We start from the raw sequence: 17373 nt of genomic DNA on the forward strand, positions 1-17373 counted from the left end.
TATATTTGGTCGGTTAACAGACTAATGACAATTCGTACAATATTGATCTCAACTAAAATTTACCTTTTATTTAATAATCTTTCGTAAACAAACCTATAAATATTAATATAAATTTCAATAATTACATTATCTTTTAAAACTGTAATATCATTAACGTATACACTGTATATTAATAATTATTTTCAAATTATATTATTTAAATTTCAATTAATTAAATTTCATAACTTAGATTTTTACTTAAATTAAATTTTAAAAAATTATACAAATTAAAAATAATCCGGTTTAGACTAGTATTTTTAAATAAGCAAGTCACTAATTTCCCACAAATCACAACCAAAAAATTTACTAAACAACCTCGGATTTATATTTTTTACTAAACAAAAAGAATCAATCTTTGTGGCTTGTGCACACACAAAAACACACACTTAATAGACCATGCTGTGTGTTTTCGTGGCCCTTTAACCTCCTTTAACTCCCTCGGCTGCCTAAACTAATGGCAACGCCGCCACCTATACAACCCCAAGTCCACCAATCAACCTATACATACACTTCCTGTTTCTCTACATACCCAAAACCCCACTAACAATCTCAAACCCCATTTCTTAAAAATCTCATTTTTTCAATGGATTTAAGAAAAAGACTCATCTCTAAACCTAATCCCATTATATACTTCTTCAAATGCCCACCTATATGTACAACTTCTGTATCTCATTGTTACCAAAAACCCATTAAGCAAGAGCTTCCAAAACACCCAAAATTTGAGCTTGATCAGAGGTTCTTGAAGTTGGTAATCTCAGTTTTCTCAAACCCTTGTTTAGATTCTTCGAAATGTAATGATATTTTGACCCATTTGTCTCCTCATCAATTTGATAATGTTTTTTATGATATTAGGTTGTCTGTTAATGCTATGACTAGTTTGAAATTCTTTTATTTTTCCGCGAAAAATTGTAGCTTTAGGTTCACTGTTAGGTCTTATTGTTTGTTATTGAGTTTGCTTATCGGTTCGGGGTTTTTTGGGGCGGCTAGATTGCTTTTGATTCGGCTGTATGATTGGAAGTTGCCCGTTTTGTTTTATAATCCTAGTGATAGGCATTTAGAGATTGCGGCGACTTTGATTGATTTGCATTTGGGCTTGGATTCAGAATGTGGGAAGGGGGTCGGGACTTTTGATTTGTTGGTTCATGTTTTTGGTACTCAGTTTAGGGATAAGGGGTTTGGACTTGCGTTGGATGTTTTTAGGTTGTTGGCTAGTAAGGGTTTGTTTCCGTCTCAAAAGACTTGTAGTTTTTTGTTGAGTTCTCTCGTGAAAGAAAATGAACTTGAGAAGAGTTATGAGGTTTTTGAGATTGTGTGTAGAGGTTTTACGCCGGATGTTTATCTGTGTAGTACTGCTGTAAATGCTCTTTGCAAAGGTGGTAAAATTGAAGATGCGGTGAAACTTCTTTCGAGAATGGAGGGGATGGGGGTTTCTCCTAATGCTTTTACGTATAATAGTATACTTCATGGGCTCTGCAGGATTGGGAGTCTCGAAGAAGCTATGTGTTTGAAGAAGAAAATGTTGGAGAGAAATGTGAGCCCAAATCTTGTAACATACAGTGTGCTCATTAACGGTCTAATGAAAGTACAGAAATTTGAAGAAGCAAACTGTGTTTTAAAAGAGATGACAGGCAAGGGGTTTCTTCCAAACCTGGTAATTTATAACACGTTGATTGATGGATATTGTAAAATGGGAAATGTTAGAAAGGCTTGGGAGGTGAGAGATGAAATGATGAGCAAGGGCTTTCGTCCTAATTCAGTGACTTTCAATTCACTATTCCAGGGATTTTGCAAGAGTAACCAATGGGATAAAGCTGAAAATCTTTTAGAGGGGATGCTTTCAAATGGGCAATCCATCAATGTGGGTACATTTAGTACCATAATACATCGACTCTGTAAGAATTCTAAATATGACTCAGCACTACGACTAACTAGGGAAATATTATCACGAGGCATAAAGCCAAATGATGGTTTACTCACCTCATTACTTGGAGGGCTTTGTAAGGAGAATAAGCATTCAGATGCAATCGAACTTTGGCACAGATTATTGGAAAGAGGGTTTGCTGCAAATACGGTCACCACAAATTCTCTTATACTTAAACTTTGTGAAGTTGGTAATATGACAGAGGCTGTTAGGGTTCTCAAGAAGATGATGGAGGGGGGTATTCATTTAGATAGAAGAACATATAACACACTCATATTTGGATGCTGCAAGGGAGGGAAACTGGAGGAAGCTTTACAACTTAGGAAAGATATGATTAAGAATGGTATTTCACCCAACACTACAACTTACAATTTGCTAATTCATGGGATGTGTAATAAGGGTAAGATGGATGAAGCTTTGGCTTTGTGGAATGAGTGCAAAACGGAAGGTTTGAGTCTCGATATATATACATATGGTATCATGATAGATGGATATTGTAAAGCTGATAAACTTGATGAGGGTATATATCTCTTCAGTGAATTAGTCAGAGAGAATATTAGGCTAAATTCTGTTGTTTATAATACTCTCATCAAAGCCTATTGCTTAAAAGGGGATATAACAAGGGCCTTAAAACTGCGCGATGACATGAGAAATAAAGGCATTAAACCAAATGCGTCGACATATTCTATTCTCATTCATGGAATGTGCAATATTGGCAATATTGAGGATGCAAAAGTCCTTTTCTCTGAAATGCGAAATGAGGGCTTGTTGCCTAATGTGGTCTGTTACACTGCATTAATTGGTGGTTATTGTACGATAGGAGAGATGAATAAAGTGAAGAGTGTCTTGCAGGAAATGTCTTTGTATGACATAAAACCTAATAAAATTACTTATACAGTTATGATTGCTGGGTATTGCAAATTAGCTGATATGAAATCAGCTACAAATCTTCTGGAAGAGATGATAAAAAAAGGAGTTACTCCAGATGTTGTCACTTACAATACAATGACAAATGGGTTTTGCAAGGATAAAATGGTTGAAGAAGCCTTTGATTTATGTGGGCGTATGTCCCAGGAAGGTGCATCTCCAGATGATATATCTTACACTACTTTGATCAATGACCTCCCGAGAAAAAAAGATCAGGAATAAGGTAAAATTTAAAAAGTATGTCCCAGGATAGATCTGCTTGTTCATTAATCTTTTATGATGCTCACTATGAGAGGTCTTAGATGTTTGCAACATCATCAGAGTGTTCCACTTGTAAATTGTTTTGTGTGGAAGTTTTTCGCTTATCATGTTTTTCCTTGCAGAAACAACTTGTTGCTGTTGCAAGAGCCCGGTTTGACTTGATCAAGTATAAGTTCCAAAGGAATTGTTGCCTTTTGCAGTACACTGTTACATGTCTTTAGCATGAGGATTCGGTTCACACTTGGTTTCACATGCACAAAGTGGTGTGACATTCTGGAACTCTTCTCCCACAAGTACAATTTATTCTTGGCTGGGTGAGTATTTTTTATATATATGCGATCCTATATATATATATATATTATCATTTTGGTTATTCCTCTTGAGTATTTTTTCATTTATTGTCGACTAGGTTTCATATTGAGCTTTATCCTGATTCTCACCTTAACAGAATTTACAGATAAAATAGTAAGCTAATAGGTTATTTTATATATGCACCAGTGTGAATGTACCTTATAAGGGGCTGACTGAATATGCTGATAAGTAGGATGATAATCTCCGAAAGAAAAGAAAGAGCCGGCTAAGCTTGTATAAAGTATAAACTATAAAAAAGGAAGAAGCAAATATGCTTTATTGATGCTTTAAATTTGCAACTTTGTGTCAAGGGGAGAATGGGGAACGCTTCATGGTTAGATTCACAGCTTTTATGATTTTTTTTAAGATTTCAATTGACTCAAGTGGGTATTTTAAGAGGAAAGGACTGAATTTACCTAGTACCTCTTATAAATCATACGTAAATCTGGTATAACGAATTCTATTTTTCATTTTCTGCTACTAGTTTTGTTTCGGAGAGTGATTAATACTTCATTTTTATGTATTTGTTTAGGTATATATATTGTTCCAGTGTTTGTGCTCTCGTAGTAACATTCTAATTGACTGAAAAGTACTACATTTGCATTCACTGGATGGGCACTCTCCTGGATTCATGGCATCCACCGAAAGCTACGTACTGTCTTGATTGTAAAAGCTGTTGAAGTGGAATCTTGTCATGGGGAACCTTTTAAGAATTTTAATTTCATTGATGATTATAATTGCTTCGAGGTTAGCATTTGCACTAAATATATAACCATCATTCAATGTAAATATTATATGTCTATATATCATTATTATGATAGTCACTGATGTTGAAGATTGTCCTGGCTTCTTCCATGTCATGTTTTGGCAGTTCCTGCAAAAGTGATACTTATGATAGCTAAATTATGTTAATGATCTATCCATACATAGAACAACTTAATGATTTGTTCCTTTATTTATAATATTCATGATAAATATTGACTTTTGAGCCAAATTTGAATACACTATCTTGCCTTATTTTGTGAATCATTTGGAATTATATAAAAAATATCCTGCCCTATCTTGCATTTTAGGATTTGTAGTGTAATATATTTGCGGCGTTTAATATACTAGTAGTAGTGTTCTTTTCTGTAACTTCCAAATTGAAAGTTACGCAGTCTGAAATGTTAATATAAATCGATCTTCTTGGAATAGAGATGTATATTGCTGTATAATGTTTACTTTATGTCACATGCTTTTGGGTTGTATGCATACAGGTGTTGTAAAATTTAGGTGTTATGTCAACTTGGTTGGAGAGTATTGTAACATAGTATTTGATATCTGTGGAAATTATAGGTCTCAGTATGAGATAATTATAGTGACAGTCAGCATAATTTCTGGTTGGGGAAGCAATTTCTCTTCTGAATATGAGGATTGCTATGTTGGACTGATGAGGAACAAATATTTGTTCTTAAATTATAATGCATTGCTTGTCTAGTCAAAGTAGAATTGCTAATTGATTCTCCGGTGTTATTAGGTTCCTTCAATTTCAGCTTCGCTGTGGAATTGTGGTTGAGTTGTACACACAAAGAAGACAATTGAGGAACAGCCACAACACTGTTCAAGGAAGTATAAAATTGATCAACCCAGCACGAATGGTCCAGAATCATAGGTGCAATTTTTGGTCTTACATAAATTATTGATGTTGATACAGGAATCTTACATTATATAGTCTGAAATGTTGTATCAGTCAAAGTACATGTACACTTGTAGTAATTGTAAAACTAATAAAGTGATTACAAAGATGATTATATATATCATGTTCATGGCCATACCACGGTTTATGCATCTTCATTTTAATTGGGACATGGAAATACATGTGTATAAATCGTAGCCTTACGTACCTGTATGGCGAAGTTCAAGGATCCATCTAAAGATTTGTATCTGTATCACCATCCATCCTCTCTAATTTTTGGTACTGGGGTACCTATGTTTTAATGTACTTCATGTAAATCAACCAATGAATTTGGATACTTTTTTGTTTAGTGTACTTGCCTTGTACAAAATTGCCGGATTTAGTTCTCTACAATCTGTTTATGTCAACAGTAGACTGTTAAACAAGGTCTCACCCTAATTCAGTCAAATGTATCCCCATACCTTTTGTTTCCAGACTCCTAATAATAAATAGACAAGAGGTACTATTTTTCACTGTTTCAGATGGAACAAATTAACACTTGGACATTTAGTTGTTTAAAAAAACACTTGGACAATCATATGGGACATTTTAGTTGTTTAAACTAACACTTGGACATTTAGTCAAATTAATATGTTCAGTAATTTGTTTTTTCATCGCTAATGAGAACAGACCGAACTTCGCCAGGAACAAAATGAAATGTTTAAATGGAAAAAGATCAAAATCTCTTGTAGGGTGTGCAAACTGTAGAAGCCCTGTTTTACTTATAAAACTAAAAAGAAAGAGTAAATAAAATAAGCTAAAACTTCCTCGTACTCCAAGCATGCTTCCTGCCAAGCAACAGACGTACTCTACTTCGCAAGGACAACAAAATCAGCACCAATAGGCAGATGATCACTAGGGTGGTTGTCATTTGGGAGTCCACCTTTTACATCTGATGAGTCGGCTTCAGGAAGATCAAGGTAACTGATAGGTTTGATACTTCCACTGGGACAGAAAAATATATAATCCAGAGTATCAGTAAAATCAGGGGTGCAGTTCGTGAATTGTGGTTCTCCCCTCAGAGATGCATATACGCTATTTAATGGTATAGGACTATCTTCCATCTCTTCCAGTCGTGGTTCTGTGGAAGAACTGCCAGAAATAAGATATCGATACACCTGAAATTAAAATGAGCTTGTTACTGCAAATTTTAGTTATACAGTTAAAAGCATAACCTCTTGCGCACCAAATAATTGAAGGGAATATGACATAGTAATGGGTATGCGACAAAAAAAAATCTTAAAAAATAATATAAACGTAGGCTTATAGATAGTTGATCATGTTTATATTAACACATGCTTATAGGCTTATAGATAGTTAATCATGTTCCAAGCAAATCTAAGGGAGAAGGTCCATATGTCTGGACCAGAATATAGAATACTACCATTCAATGTCAACATTGAAGCAGCTGCTAATCTATCCCACTAAAACTCTTTTCATTTGACCCTAGTTAAAATTATAGGTTTTAATTTTTTTTTATAATTCGTCGAAATACATATTGGTTCGGTCTTTTAAAAAGAAAAATTCAGTTCTAACAGAAACTACCGAAAGTTCATTAATCAGTAGGAAGCAGTACACATATTACTAAGATACTACACATTAATTATACACTTGCACACTTAACAATGTAAGTCAGTACCACCAACCCCCCTCCACATAAGTCAGTCCCCCCCCCCCTCTTCCATGTAAGTCATAGCTCCGGCATCTAACAGGTGCAATGCCGTCAATTTTTTCACAACCGTCCTCTTTTTATTTTTGTTGTTTGCTCTCCTCTTACTGTCATCTTATCATTACAAGAATCATTAGCTCATTCATTTAACTTTATCGGTAAATGATTACTGGAACTGGAGTCATAAGAGCACAGGAAGCCTCGTCAAGGCTGGAAGCCTTAACCTCCTAGATTTTAGCTCTACGGTAACCTCCGCCATGTCGCGGAATATGTTGAAAACATGCTATATCTAGGATATAACTTCTTATACAAAATCGATTTTTTATCGGAAGAAATTAAAATGGAAATGAAAAAAAAACATAAAGACCTAAACAACTACCTTGTCTCCAGGTACTGAATTGAAGTCACCGGAAAGCAGAATGAATGGTTTTCTGTCAAATTTGTCGGCCACCAGAGTTTTGAATTTAGTCAAGCGTGACAAGAGATATTTAGCTTGTGCAAGCTTCACATCAGCCAATTCTGGATCCCTGCAACATAAAAAAGATTCGAACCCATTTTTTACTGTTCATTTGTCGAGACCTACAAATTCTCAAATCAATGAAAATAGAGTAAATAAAAGCTACAACTAAAATCACATTACCAGTAAAGATGCGTGTTTGCAACAATTACAAGATGCTCAGAACAGTCTACTGGTCTAAAAGCAGCCATAATGCCTACACAGTCACGTTTTAATCGAACACGTGGATCATTAAGATCTTCAAAATCTTCAGCATTTTTGGGCTTCAAATCTGTACATATAAATATGATGCAACATTCATACTATAACTTTGTTTCCTTTATAATAAAACACTACTGAAAATAAGGGAAATTCCCAATAATGAAGTGTAAAAAAGTAGCTAGAACGAAAAGTCCTTTTTTATTATTATGAACCACTAATGTTAAACATTACAAGATACGCACAGGTGTGACAATTGCCTTGTACCAGAATTTTATTACCGGTGGGGTAGTTGAATATATATAACCATAACATAGATGGGGAGGAAACAGGGTTTTCCATAGCAGCTTATACTTCTAGCCTTTTCTTTAAACAAGAGAGTAAACTACAGAAAGAGAGGCATGGGGATGGAGGTAAGCTATCGTTGGGGTAGAAGGTGTACAAGAATTAAAAGAAAAGAAAGGAGCATCATCCTCGTTCAAATTCCATACCAGGGAGTTATACAATGTGGAATGCCAGTAAGCAACACCATGGCATTGTTGTGTCGTGAATGATAAAATAAAGTGTTGTACTGTAAATTGTTCATAGTTGTTAAGGCGTCGCCTAGGCGTCACCTAGTCATCGCCTAGGCCGAAAGGCGGTAAAAGAAGAAAAGGCGTCCCTACCGTCTTGATTTTAATAGGTTAGGCGAATTAGGCGGCGCTTAGGCGAGTTAGGCGGTGCCTAGGCGACACCTAAGCGTACATTAGGCGAGTTAGGCGTTCAACTATATGTACAATGTAATTTTTTTAAAAAAATGTGATTTGACTTTGCCTATTTTCGTCTTTAGGTAGTTAAATTTATAAAGTTGTACAACTGAGTATTGAATCATCATACTTATAGCAAAAGTCTCAAAATTAAACAAAAAAAAGTTAATAAAATCTATTTGTTTCAATCAAATAAACTAATCACTACATTAATGTAATTATTATGAAAACCAATAAAAATGTATGTACATATATCTAATATATATGCCTATATTTAGTAAATTTTCTAATTCGCCTAATGGGCGCCTTACCGCCTAGGAGTCTAGGCGATTCGCTATCGTCTATGTTCGTCTTTACACCTTGACAAGTATGCATTTTTTATCTTTCACAAGACATATTTAATCGAATAATTAGTTGTGAAGAATATGTATAACCTTTGTCAGCATCTTGGTTGGTATAATCAACAGTAAATTTATTCATACCAACATACAATCCAGCTTCCTCTTGAATGGAGTTCGCCAAATCATTGTAGTCTATTTTCTCTTCCATGACCAACTTCAACCTAAATGGTAGCATCAGTGACATAGGAAAAAAGTAAATTTAAGAAGTCATATATATGTTATTATTTAGAGGCATATCATGTACAGCGTGTTAGCGGTCAAATGTAACTTGTGTCTGACGCACAACTGTCAAACTTTTTTCTCCTTAATTTAATCTCACTTTTCTCGGCCCTCAGTTTCACTAACCAAACGTGACCACATCACTATTAAATGTCCAAATATGATTACATCGGAGCAAAGAAGATGGAATCTAAAGCATCCCATATTTAAGCTTTCAAAGCCACATGAAGTCCAACGAGAACACACCAGTTAGTTGCATCCCAAACATTGACAGACTATATGATTCATAAATAGAACAAAATGAGATTTGCGTTTTGTGAGGAACCTTATAGAATCGAGAAAAAGATAGAAGGTGATTACTAGTGTATCAGAACCCATCAAAATTGTTGGGCTTGGTTTCAGCTTTTAATAGTTTTATTTATTTCATTTTTGATTTAAATCATTTGCATCCGTCCGGATATAATTGAGTGCAACAGATAAAGAATGCAATATTAAAATTAATACTCGAAGTGTTTTAATGTTAGAGAGATGGTAAAAAATTGTGGAAAAGAAAGTAAGAAGATCAAATTTCTATACCACATTCTATGTAAATATAAATTTAACAACTGCAACATATATATTCATGCTTCCCTTGATAAAAAAAAGGCTCTCATACTTGTTGTTTCTGTAGAAAATTCCACAGCCGTCAGGCTTCGTGCCACTTCTTTGGATGTAGACACTTGAATAGCCCTGACTCTCAATTTTGTGTTTGTAAAACGTATCATACTCATCTACTTCCTAGTAGCGCAAGTAAAAATTAAGTTAGATTGAAAATTCGGGCATGGCAAAAGGCAATGAAAATCAAGTTGATTGACAGAAGCAGAGAAAATTACCTGTAAGCAAATAATATCAGCCTCAAAGCTCCTGAGAACAGTTAAAATTGCCTGGTTTCGATCATTCCACCTATAATAGTTATAAATTAAATGGACTGTCATTCTAGAAACAGCAATGTATATAACAGAACATTAGATAAAATATGGGCCCTAGATTATAAACCATATTTTGTGATTGACCAACTAAACATCAAGGACATGTATACTCCTGTAATCGCAAAAGTATTAGAACAACTTATCCATATACAACTTCAGAGCCATTATATAAGCTGGTACAAATCTATCATGAAATACGTATTTTTTGTTTTGAATTAGCACGATAACGAAATTATTCAAATACTATATGCATGTCAACTGACTGATCGACCGTCATACTTAATTATAAAAATGGATCAATTTCACATTGTTAAAGATGCCCAATAAATAAACTTATTTAAAGCAACAAAAAAAGTGAGTGGAGAAAAAGTTAGTGGCTTCTCCTGAAGTCGAAAAGAAAATTAATATAAGATATTCGTATTGGAAGTGCTAACTTGAGGAAAGGTTCTGCTGAATGTGTTAACTTGACACCGCTCACATAGGCCTACAAAAGAAATAGACGCAAATCATAGAATCAGTGAAACAAGTTCACGGAATACATCTCCACGCTAAAGCATAACACAATTAGGTATCTATATAGTATATACAAACCAAAGAACTTATCAAACAAGCCATGATTTATACTAAACTGAAATCACATATATATTATTTAATAATCAAGTTACATGCCTGGACAATTGACATGACAGTAATACACTGAATTCTCAAATCACAAACATATCCAATCCAACACTACAGCTCGAGTGTGTCTCACATGCAACACATTCGTAATTACGGTGCCATGCCTTATGAAGGAGATATTAATAATAAGTAATTAGAAGAGGGACTAATAAAACTGTGAGCTAACTGGTTCTTTGAAGCTTCCGTAATGCATAATCGACACACAAATTGTATCCAGAACAAATAAGGTTAATTAAGCATTAACAGTTTATACGTATAAACAGGTGTTTGGGTAAATTTACCTGAGCTAAAATGTTGTAAGAGACAAGGCGAAATTCGAAACCTGTAATATTACATCTCAAAAGTTTGAATAGCTCAAGTACAATTGTACAGAAGATAACAAACTCAACAAAAAGTGGATAGTAAATCAACAGTACAATTTTTTATCAAGTTAATTCCAAAGAGATGAAGTCAAAATACAATTTGCATTACAATATGAACTCTTAATATAAACATAAAAAATAAAGCTAATTATGAAGCAGAAAAAGGATAGTTTAGAAATGGATACCATGAAATTGGGTAGTAGAATCAACTGGGATGAATTTGCCAGTAATTGGTCCTTTACTCGTGCTCATTTTTGCAAAAACATTCAGAAAAACGCTTCATTTATGTGGAAACTAAAACAAATATTTAATTAGCAAAAAGTGTTAAAAAAAGGAGCAAGAAATACGGGAATAAAACAAAACAAAACCAATGTTCCAGAACAAGTTAAAAGTCTAAATTAAGGAAGGGTGAAGCGGCAAAATAACACTTTTTAAGAGTGAAATGTTGAAAATAACAATTTTCGGGAAGTTTGGCGGAAAATACCGGATGGAATATGTATCTGGAATCGGGGGTATTAGCTGATACGCATGTGGAGATGGGGTAACAGCCAATACGCAACTTGTGATTGGGTAATTCGAAGTAATTTTATTTTATAAAAAAAGAATACGCAATGCTAGATTGGGTATCATTCTACAGTTTGGGAAGCATGATCTCATTCAAAAGGGAGAGAGAGATTACAGAGGAATGGGAAGGGAGAGAAGAACAGAATGGAGAGAGTACCAAGAAAGAGAAGAATGAACATAGCGGAAACGAAAATCCGATAAGGAAAGATGTTTCTAATATCTAAGGAGAGTGCAATCCACCGCCACGAGGCCCACGGCCGCCATGAAAGGTCTGTGTTATGACATACACATATGTAAGTAGTCTCACATATGTAAGTAGTCTCGGAATGAGTGTTGTACACAGTTTGACCAACCCGATCAATCTAAACCGAACCGACCCTATTTCGGCCGAACCAAACCGATTTTTTTAACCCGATATATAGTTGGGTTGAAAAAATGTCAACCCAATTTAATTGGGTTGGATATGATTTTCGATAATTTTAAACCAGTCCAACCCAACCCGATTAAAATATATATGTACATGCTAATAAGTTAATCCAAAATTATGTTTAGGTCATTTACATAGATCCATATATCTCTAACTCTAAATGTAACTTATAACCTCCGTGTTCATAGTTCATTTCGTAACAACAATAGATGTTTGATTAGTGTTATATTTTTTGCATTTATGATTCATTCCAATATTTAAAGCGTAAACAATATTATTAGTATTTTCGAGGTCGAAAATTAGATGCTTAAGACTATTCAATATGGAGGATTGTAATATTGTTTTGAACTATTTTCAAGTGTTTTAAATTTTGAAATCTTATGTTTTATTATAATTTTTTTATATTAATTTTGTATATTTAATAAACCGATCAAACCGAACCAAACCGAAGTATACAAATTGATTTGGGTTACAAATTTAAACGGTTTGGGTTGGGTTGAAATTTTGAAAACCCGAATTAATTGGGTTGGGTTGCTAAATTCTCTCAACCCGACCCGTGTACACCCCTACCCCTGCTCAGAAGTATGCATAGATAATCTAGGTATTCAAATGGTTATTTTCAGCCACCCCTCCCAATAATTGATATTCTTGTTATTCTAAATTAAAAAAATATTATTTTTAACATTTTTGCGGGAATTTATTACATTTTTATAATGTTAAAATTTATTTAAGGTTAACATTATTGATATCCATGCTGTATTCTTCTCCAAGTAAATATCCATTTAATATTAACAAAATTTGTAATAGTAAATAATTTCTCAAGTTCTTTCACGTGTGTATAAATTTCAATTTTAATGAATTGTTTGTAAGTATTAAATTTTTTTATTATAGTTAACTTTACAAATTACATTTTGTTAATTATACACACAAAATTCAAAATTTTATGATTTCTGCCAACAAAATAAGATTTTCTTCATTTTTCATTTGCTAGGACCCAAAACTAGTTTCCAAAAGCAAAACTCCAAAAACTTAGTTATTTGGAGTATTAAAGTACAATATAAGAAATAAGAGGAAAAAAATTACTCACTGTCCTAGTAATTCCTTTAATCACTAAGATTCATTAAGATTTTGTTTCAATTCCTTATCTTTACTTAATCTCTCTCATCTTCTAACTTTTATTTTATAATATATATTTGAATGGGATACTTTCTCCTTCTTCACTTTTTGTCATAATAATAATTTTTAATGATAAAATATTATATAAGGAATATATATAAAGAATGTTGTTGTAGATGAGAATAAATATCGATGTCTTAAATTATTAGGATCCAATATTTTATGTTAAATTTCGAAAATGAACTAAGAAGATGTTGAAAATACATATTATAAGAGCTGTTCGGTACATGTGTGAAGTGTGCATCTTTACTGTCTCGTAACGAGATAGTGTCTCGATTATCATATTTTTTGGGCGAAGCAATCAGTTAAAACTTAAAATCATGCCAACAAATTATAATGCCATCTTAATTCTTAGAATTCATTATATTTACGGTTGTCGTTCATCGGACCTTTAGATACTGGCTCTCTATCATCCGTACATCAACTTCCTCACGAAGGCATTGGGCAGGGTTTAATCAAGCATAACCATTTTCTTACCATATTACAAGTTTATGCTATAAAAATATATCTTCATTTTTTTCAGGAAAAATGGTTTTGTGAATACGTGCCTACGCGACACCAAATTTTTCTTTCTAAAGGTACTAAAAACATACACATTTTTACAATATTCTGGCAACCCCAATTAGTATAAGATGCCCTGGCTTGCAGTCTTGCATTAAGTGATCAGACAAAATAGCTTAACATCAACACCAGATGTGTTTCTTCATCACAGTTAAAAATTAATTAAAGATGCTAAATAATCAAACAGTCAGCTGCAGGAGACAAAACATGAGTAACTCTTGCATTAAAAGTGAAGCAGCATGAGGTGTATTAATGACGAACAAACCAGGGACTAGACAGAAGCTATGTCGATCGCTGTTATCTTCTTCAAACAATGAGTCTGCAACTCTTGTAATTTATTTTTGGCATCTTCCATGCGAGAGTCAATTGTATGGAGCTGATGCTGTGAAAACAGAAACTGTTCAACATTGTTTAAATGGCTTGCCAGCCAATCTACGTTAAATCCCCAACTCTGCAAATCAGCAAATACATCTTTGTACTCGGTGATGATATCAGTGCTGACCTCAGTCATTGAGGTTCCAAGAAACTCATTCACAGAGGTGCACAACATATTCAGCATCATAGTATGGAATTTCTCGCTTCTGGCTGTGAAATGCTTAAAGGTCTGTGGATAATTCTTCATGACAAGATCAAGGAGGCCTACAAACTCTAACTTAACTTTGTGGCCGCGCCATAAGCCAAAATCACCATCACCTCTTGAAGAGCTAGCCCGATCATTGCTTGTCCTGCAACTGAAGCGCCAATCTGCCTCACCCTGTCGTCATCTACTACAAAATTCACATTGGTTGGAGTTGCGAAGGGCTCATCTAGCATCGCCTTTTTGGATGTCAGAGGGACTGGCTGAGTCACTTCGTCCTAAAAGGAAAAAATCAAAATTCCAAGTAAAATATATACCTACCAACCAACATAAACAAAAAATCACTGTTTATATAACATATTCTGTTTCTAAAGAAAAGTCCGGACTGGAATTTATTTAGTTCAGGCCAGGGAGGGAACCAGGAACTGAAAATGGGGTGGGATTGACAAATCTTCGGCGAAATTTCACTTATATAATTAAACACTCATGTTCGGTGTTCAGAGTAAAACTCTGATTTTTAAATATGCTAGCTTGATTTTCACAGAGAATTTTTAGTTTAAATGAATTGGACAAAATTTGGCATAACAATGGGCTTCTGGATTGTAAGGTAAGCATATATATAACTGCTATTTATTTTTTCTAAAATCATCGTGGGCTTAAGGCCAAGTTAGCCCTAGTACAGTTACGTCCCTAGTTCAGACACTAGAGGATTTAATGACCCATATTTGTCAATAAGACCGGCATAGTTGAAGATAGCTCCTAACGACTTCTCTTCTAAGGACTTTTGGTAGAACGACCTTATTTATGTAAGTAATAACAATTAAAATTTCAAAGATTCATTTATTAAATCACATGGATGCACAGCTTCAGTCTCTAATTTCCTGCTATGATTCCAGAATTTGATGGGAGTATACCTAAACATGCACTATATTTTACAAAAAAAACACAACGGGTGCATTAAGTCATTGAGAAGAATGATAATAGATTCAATAAATACCTTAGGCAATGTTGTGACAATGGTGGCTTTTGGAGAGCCACCAAGTAAGTAGGTTCTCAAAGCACCAGATATACTTGATTCTTTGTATGTCGATGGTAGCTTCACAATCTTCAAGTTATAAAATGGAGAAGGTAAACTTGCAAGAAAGTCTGCTGCAAAGAGTGCCTACAAATTAGTCACACAAGATTGAGAAAGAACACATAACAACAATCAAGTGAACTTTAATATTAAGGAGCACTTCAAAATGCACAGAAAAATAAAATAATATGCCAATTGCCAGTTTCTAATTTTTATGAAGGAAGATCATTTGAAAAGTTCTTCCGCACTCTCTGATTTTGTCTTCATGCCTATATTGACCGTACATGACACGGGTGTGGGCATGGAACCTGAGTTGGGTTTTTCTTACTGAAACTGGACCCTTTATCTTGTAGCAAATAAATTTTGAAACGACATATAAGGCCTTACACCAACTTGTTTTATATAAAGTAAGGTTCAAAGATGACTTTTTCTATGTTATCCATTTGATACTATGCTAAGGATGGACATATATAATTAAGAGTAAATGTTTGATTGGTAGAAAACACTTTTTAAAATTGTAGAATAAATTAAGAGTGTAATATATATATATATATATATATATCCATCCAAATCCAGGAATCCTACATTTTTATAACTAGGAATTCAATGCTTGGATCTGCACCTCAGCGTCCGACACCCACACACATAACAGAGTATAATAAGAAGTGACATGATTGATTATTCAAAAGAGTAAATTTGACAGGCATAGCCAAACATAAAGATCCCTGCTTTTAAATTTAAAAACTAGCTTTTAGCAACTTGGAGGGATAGTGATCTAGCAACTTGGTTTTATTATGACATGTGTGTTCAGAAATAAAAACTACGGCTTATATAGATGAGGAAAGGCTTCAAACAACTTGAGAGGGATGAGATATAGTGAATGTATGATATATAGATCGAATGTGTATCGGAGGGTCTAATACATGACACTATTTAACTACAAAATTATTAGGTTTCTAACTTTATATCATGCATGATTAGAAACTAATTTCACCAAAGGCACAAATTAGACAATCAAGTATGAATAGTATGGTAATTAGAGAAAGAATTGAAGCGCATTGCTGATATTATCAAATCAGAATTATATCTAGAAAGTTACCTCAATGCTATTGAAGTCAAAAGTAAGACTCTTGGCATTGCCAAGTGCTGAAAGCATATCTGTGAAGACCCTATATATTTTTTTCCTAAGTATCCAATCCATGAACCTAAGCCAACTGTGTAACTCTATATGCACATTCTCCAACTCAGGAACTACCAATGTGATTGATCCAATACCAACAGAATGGAAATTGCGAAGTTTTGGTGCCAAAATCTTGATGTTACCATAAAGAGAATCAGAACAGGCGATCTTAATAATTAGGTTCAGCAATTGAGGACAAGATACCAAGTGATGTTGTTCCATGTTGGACCTTGTTAAGGACAGACAGGGTTAAATATCTAAGAAATATATAAGTGGTCACTCAAGTTAAGGTCATATATCAGTTTAATCATCAAACTTAACGGGGTATCATTTGGATCACTAAAGTAATACTCCCTCCGTCCCTCCCAAATGTTTACATTTGGGTGGGGCGCGGAGTTTAAGAAAAATGATAAAGTAGTGGAGAAAAGTTGAAAAAATGAGTAAAGTAGTGGGACCGATTAATATTATATATGTAAAGTGGTTATAGTGGAGGAAAATAGTGGATGTAGTTAATTTAAAAATTATAAAAACTTTACTATTTTTGGAAAGTTTTGAAATGTAAACAATTGGATGGGACATCCAAAAAGGAAAGTGTAAACAAATGGGAGGGACAGAGGGAGTAATAAATATGAAACAGATACCTCAAAATATGTGCTCAAAAATTAAAATTTATTTTATGAAGTTCTAAACATTTTTTTAAAATCTTATTACAACCAAATGAAAAGTTATGAATTCATAGTATTTTAGATGATTTTTTGAGATTTTTAAAAATTTATCTACTAATTATTTTTATTTAAATAAAGCAAATGACTATAAAATTAAAATAAATAGTAAATAAA

General features: G+C 33.8%; 3 protein-coding genes across 5 annotated transcripts; 1 reads left to right on the forward strand and 2 right to left on the reverse strand.

Annotated features, from left to right (window-relative positions):
- Nucleotides 1-406: 406 nt before the first annotated feature.
- On the forward strand, nucleotides 407-3110 carry LOC141670121 (uncharacterized). The gene has a single exon (XM_074476140.1). The coding sequence runs from the start codon at nucleotides 623-625 to the stop codon at nucleotides 3107-3109; it is 2487 nt and encodes an 828-aa protein (XP_074332241.1). The 5' UTR covers nucleotides 407-622; the 3' UTR covers nucleotide 3110.
- A 2652-nt stretch (nucleotides 3111-5762) lies between these two features.
- On the reverse strand, nucleotides 5763-11789 carry LOC141670138 (carbon catabolite repressor protein 4 homolog 4-like). 3 transcript variants are annotated; one of them, XM_074476141.1, is made up of 10 exons: nucleotides 11459-11789; nucleotides 11160-11268; nucleotides 10894-10934; nucleotides 10366-10415; nucleotides 9836-9905; nucleotides 9619-9740; nucleotides 8778-8905; nucleotides 7523-7670; nucleotides 7262-7409; nucleotides 5763-6331 (listed from the first exon to the last, which is right to left on the reverse strand). In XM_074476141.1, the coding sequence occupies exons 2-10, from the start codon at nucleotides 11224-11226 to the stop codon at nucleotides 6023-6025; spliced, it is 1083 nt and encodes a 360-aa protein (XP_074332242.1). In that variant the 5' UTR covers nucleotides 11227-11268; nucleotides 11459-11789; the 3' UTR covers nucleotides 5763-6022. The 3 variants fall into 3 exon arrangements, with proteins under 3 accessions (XP_074332242.1, XP_074332243.1, XP_074332244.1); XM_074476142.1 differs by having other exon boundaries at nucleotides 11696-11712; XM_074476143.1 differs by having other exon boundaries at nucleotides 8826-8905; nucleotides 11160-11789.
- A 1994-nt stretch (nucleotides 11790-13783) lies between these two features.
- LOC141721784 (uncharacterized) lies at nucleotides 13784-16728 on the reverse strand. The gene is made up of 3 exons (XM_074524896.1): nucleotides 16454-16728; nucleotides 15277-15441; nucleotides 13784-14557 (listed from the first exon to the last, which is right to left on the reverse strand). Exons 1-3 carry the CDS (start codon nucleotides 16553-16555, stop codon nucleotides 14351-14353), a joined length of 474 nt encoding a protein of 157 aa, XP_074380997.1. The 5' UTR covers nucleotides 16556-16728; the 3' UTR covers nucleotides 13784-14350.
- Nucleotides 16729-17373: the final 645 nt, after the last annotated feature.

This window comes from Apium graveolens, chromosome 1 (genome assembly GCF_009905375.1).
Source record: "Apium graveolens cultivar Ventura chromosome 1, ASM990537v1, whole genome shotgun sequence".
NCBI classification, from domain to species: Eukaryota; Viridiplantae; Streptophyta; class Magnoliopsida; order Apiales; family Apiaceae; genus Apium; species Apium graveolens.

Bases quoted from the DNA above. Each gene is read 5' to 3' on its own strand.
- LOC141670138 (XM_074476141.1), bottom strand. From the start codon at position 11,226: ATGAGCACGAGTAAAGGACCAATTACTGGCAAATTCATCCCAGTTGAT. The intron at 10,935-11,159 runs GTATCCATTTCT...GTAATATTACAG, and splicing joins TTCTACTACCCAATTTCATG to GTTTCGAATTTCGCCTTGTC. The intron at 9,906-10,365 runs GTTAGCACTTCC...TAACTATTATAG, and splicing joins TCAGCAGAACCTTTCCTCAA to GTGGAATGATCGAAACCAGG.
- LOC141721784 (XM_074524896.1), bottom strand. From the start codon at position 16,555: ATGGATTGGATACTTAGGAAAAAAATATATAGGGTCTTCACAGATATG. The intron at 15,442-16,453 runs GTAACTTTCTAG...ACTAATTTGTAG, and splicing joins TTGACTTCAATAGCATTGAG to GCACTCTTTGCAGCAGACTT. The intron at 14,558-15,276 runs GTATTTATTGAA...TTTTCCTTTTAG, and splicing joins TTGTCACAACATTGCCTAAG to GACGAAGTGACTCAGCCAGT.
- LOC141670121 (XM_074476140.1), top strand. From the start codon at position 623: ATGGATTTAAGAAAAAGACTCATCTCTAAACCTAATCCCATTATATAC.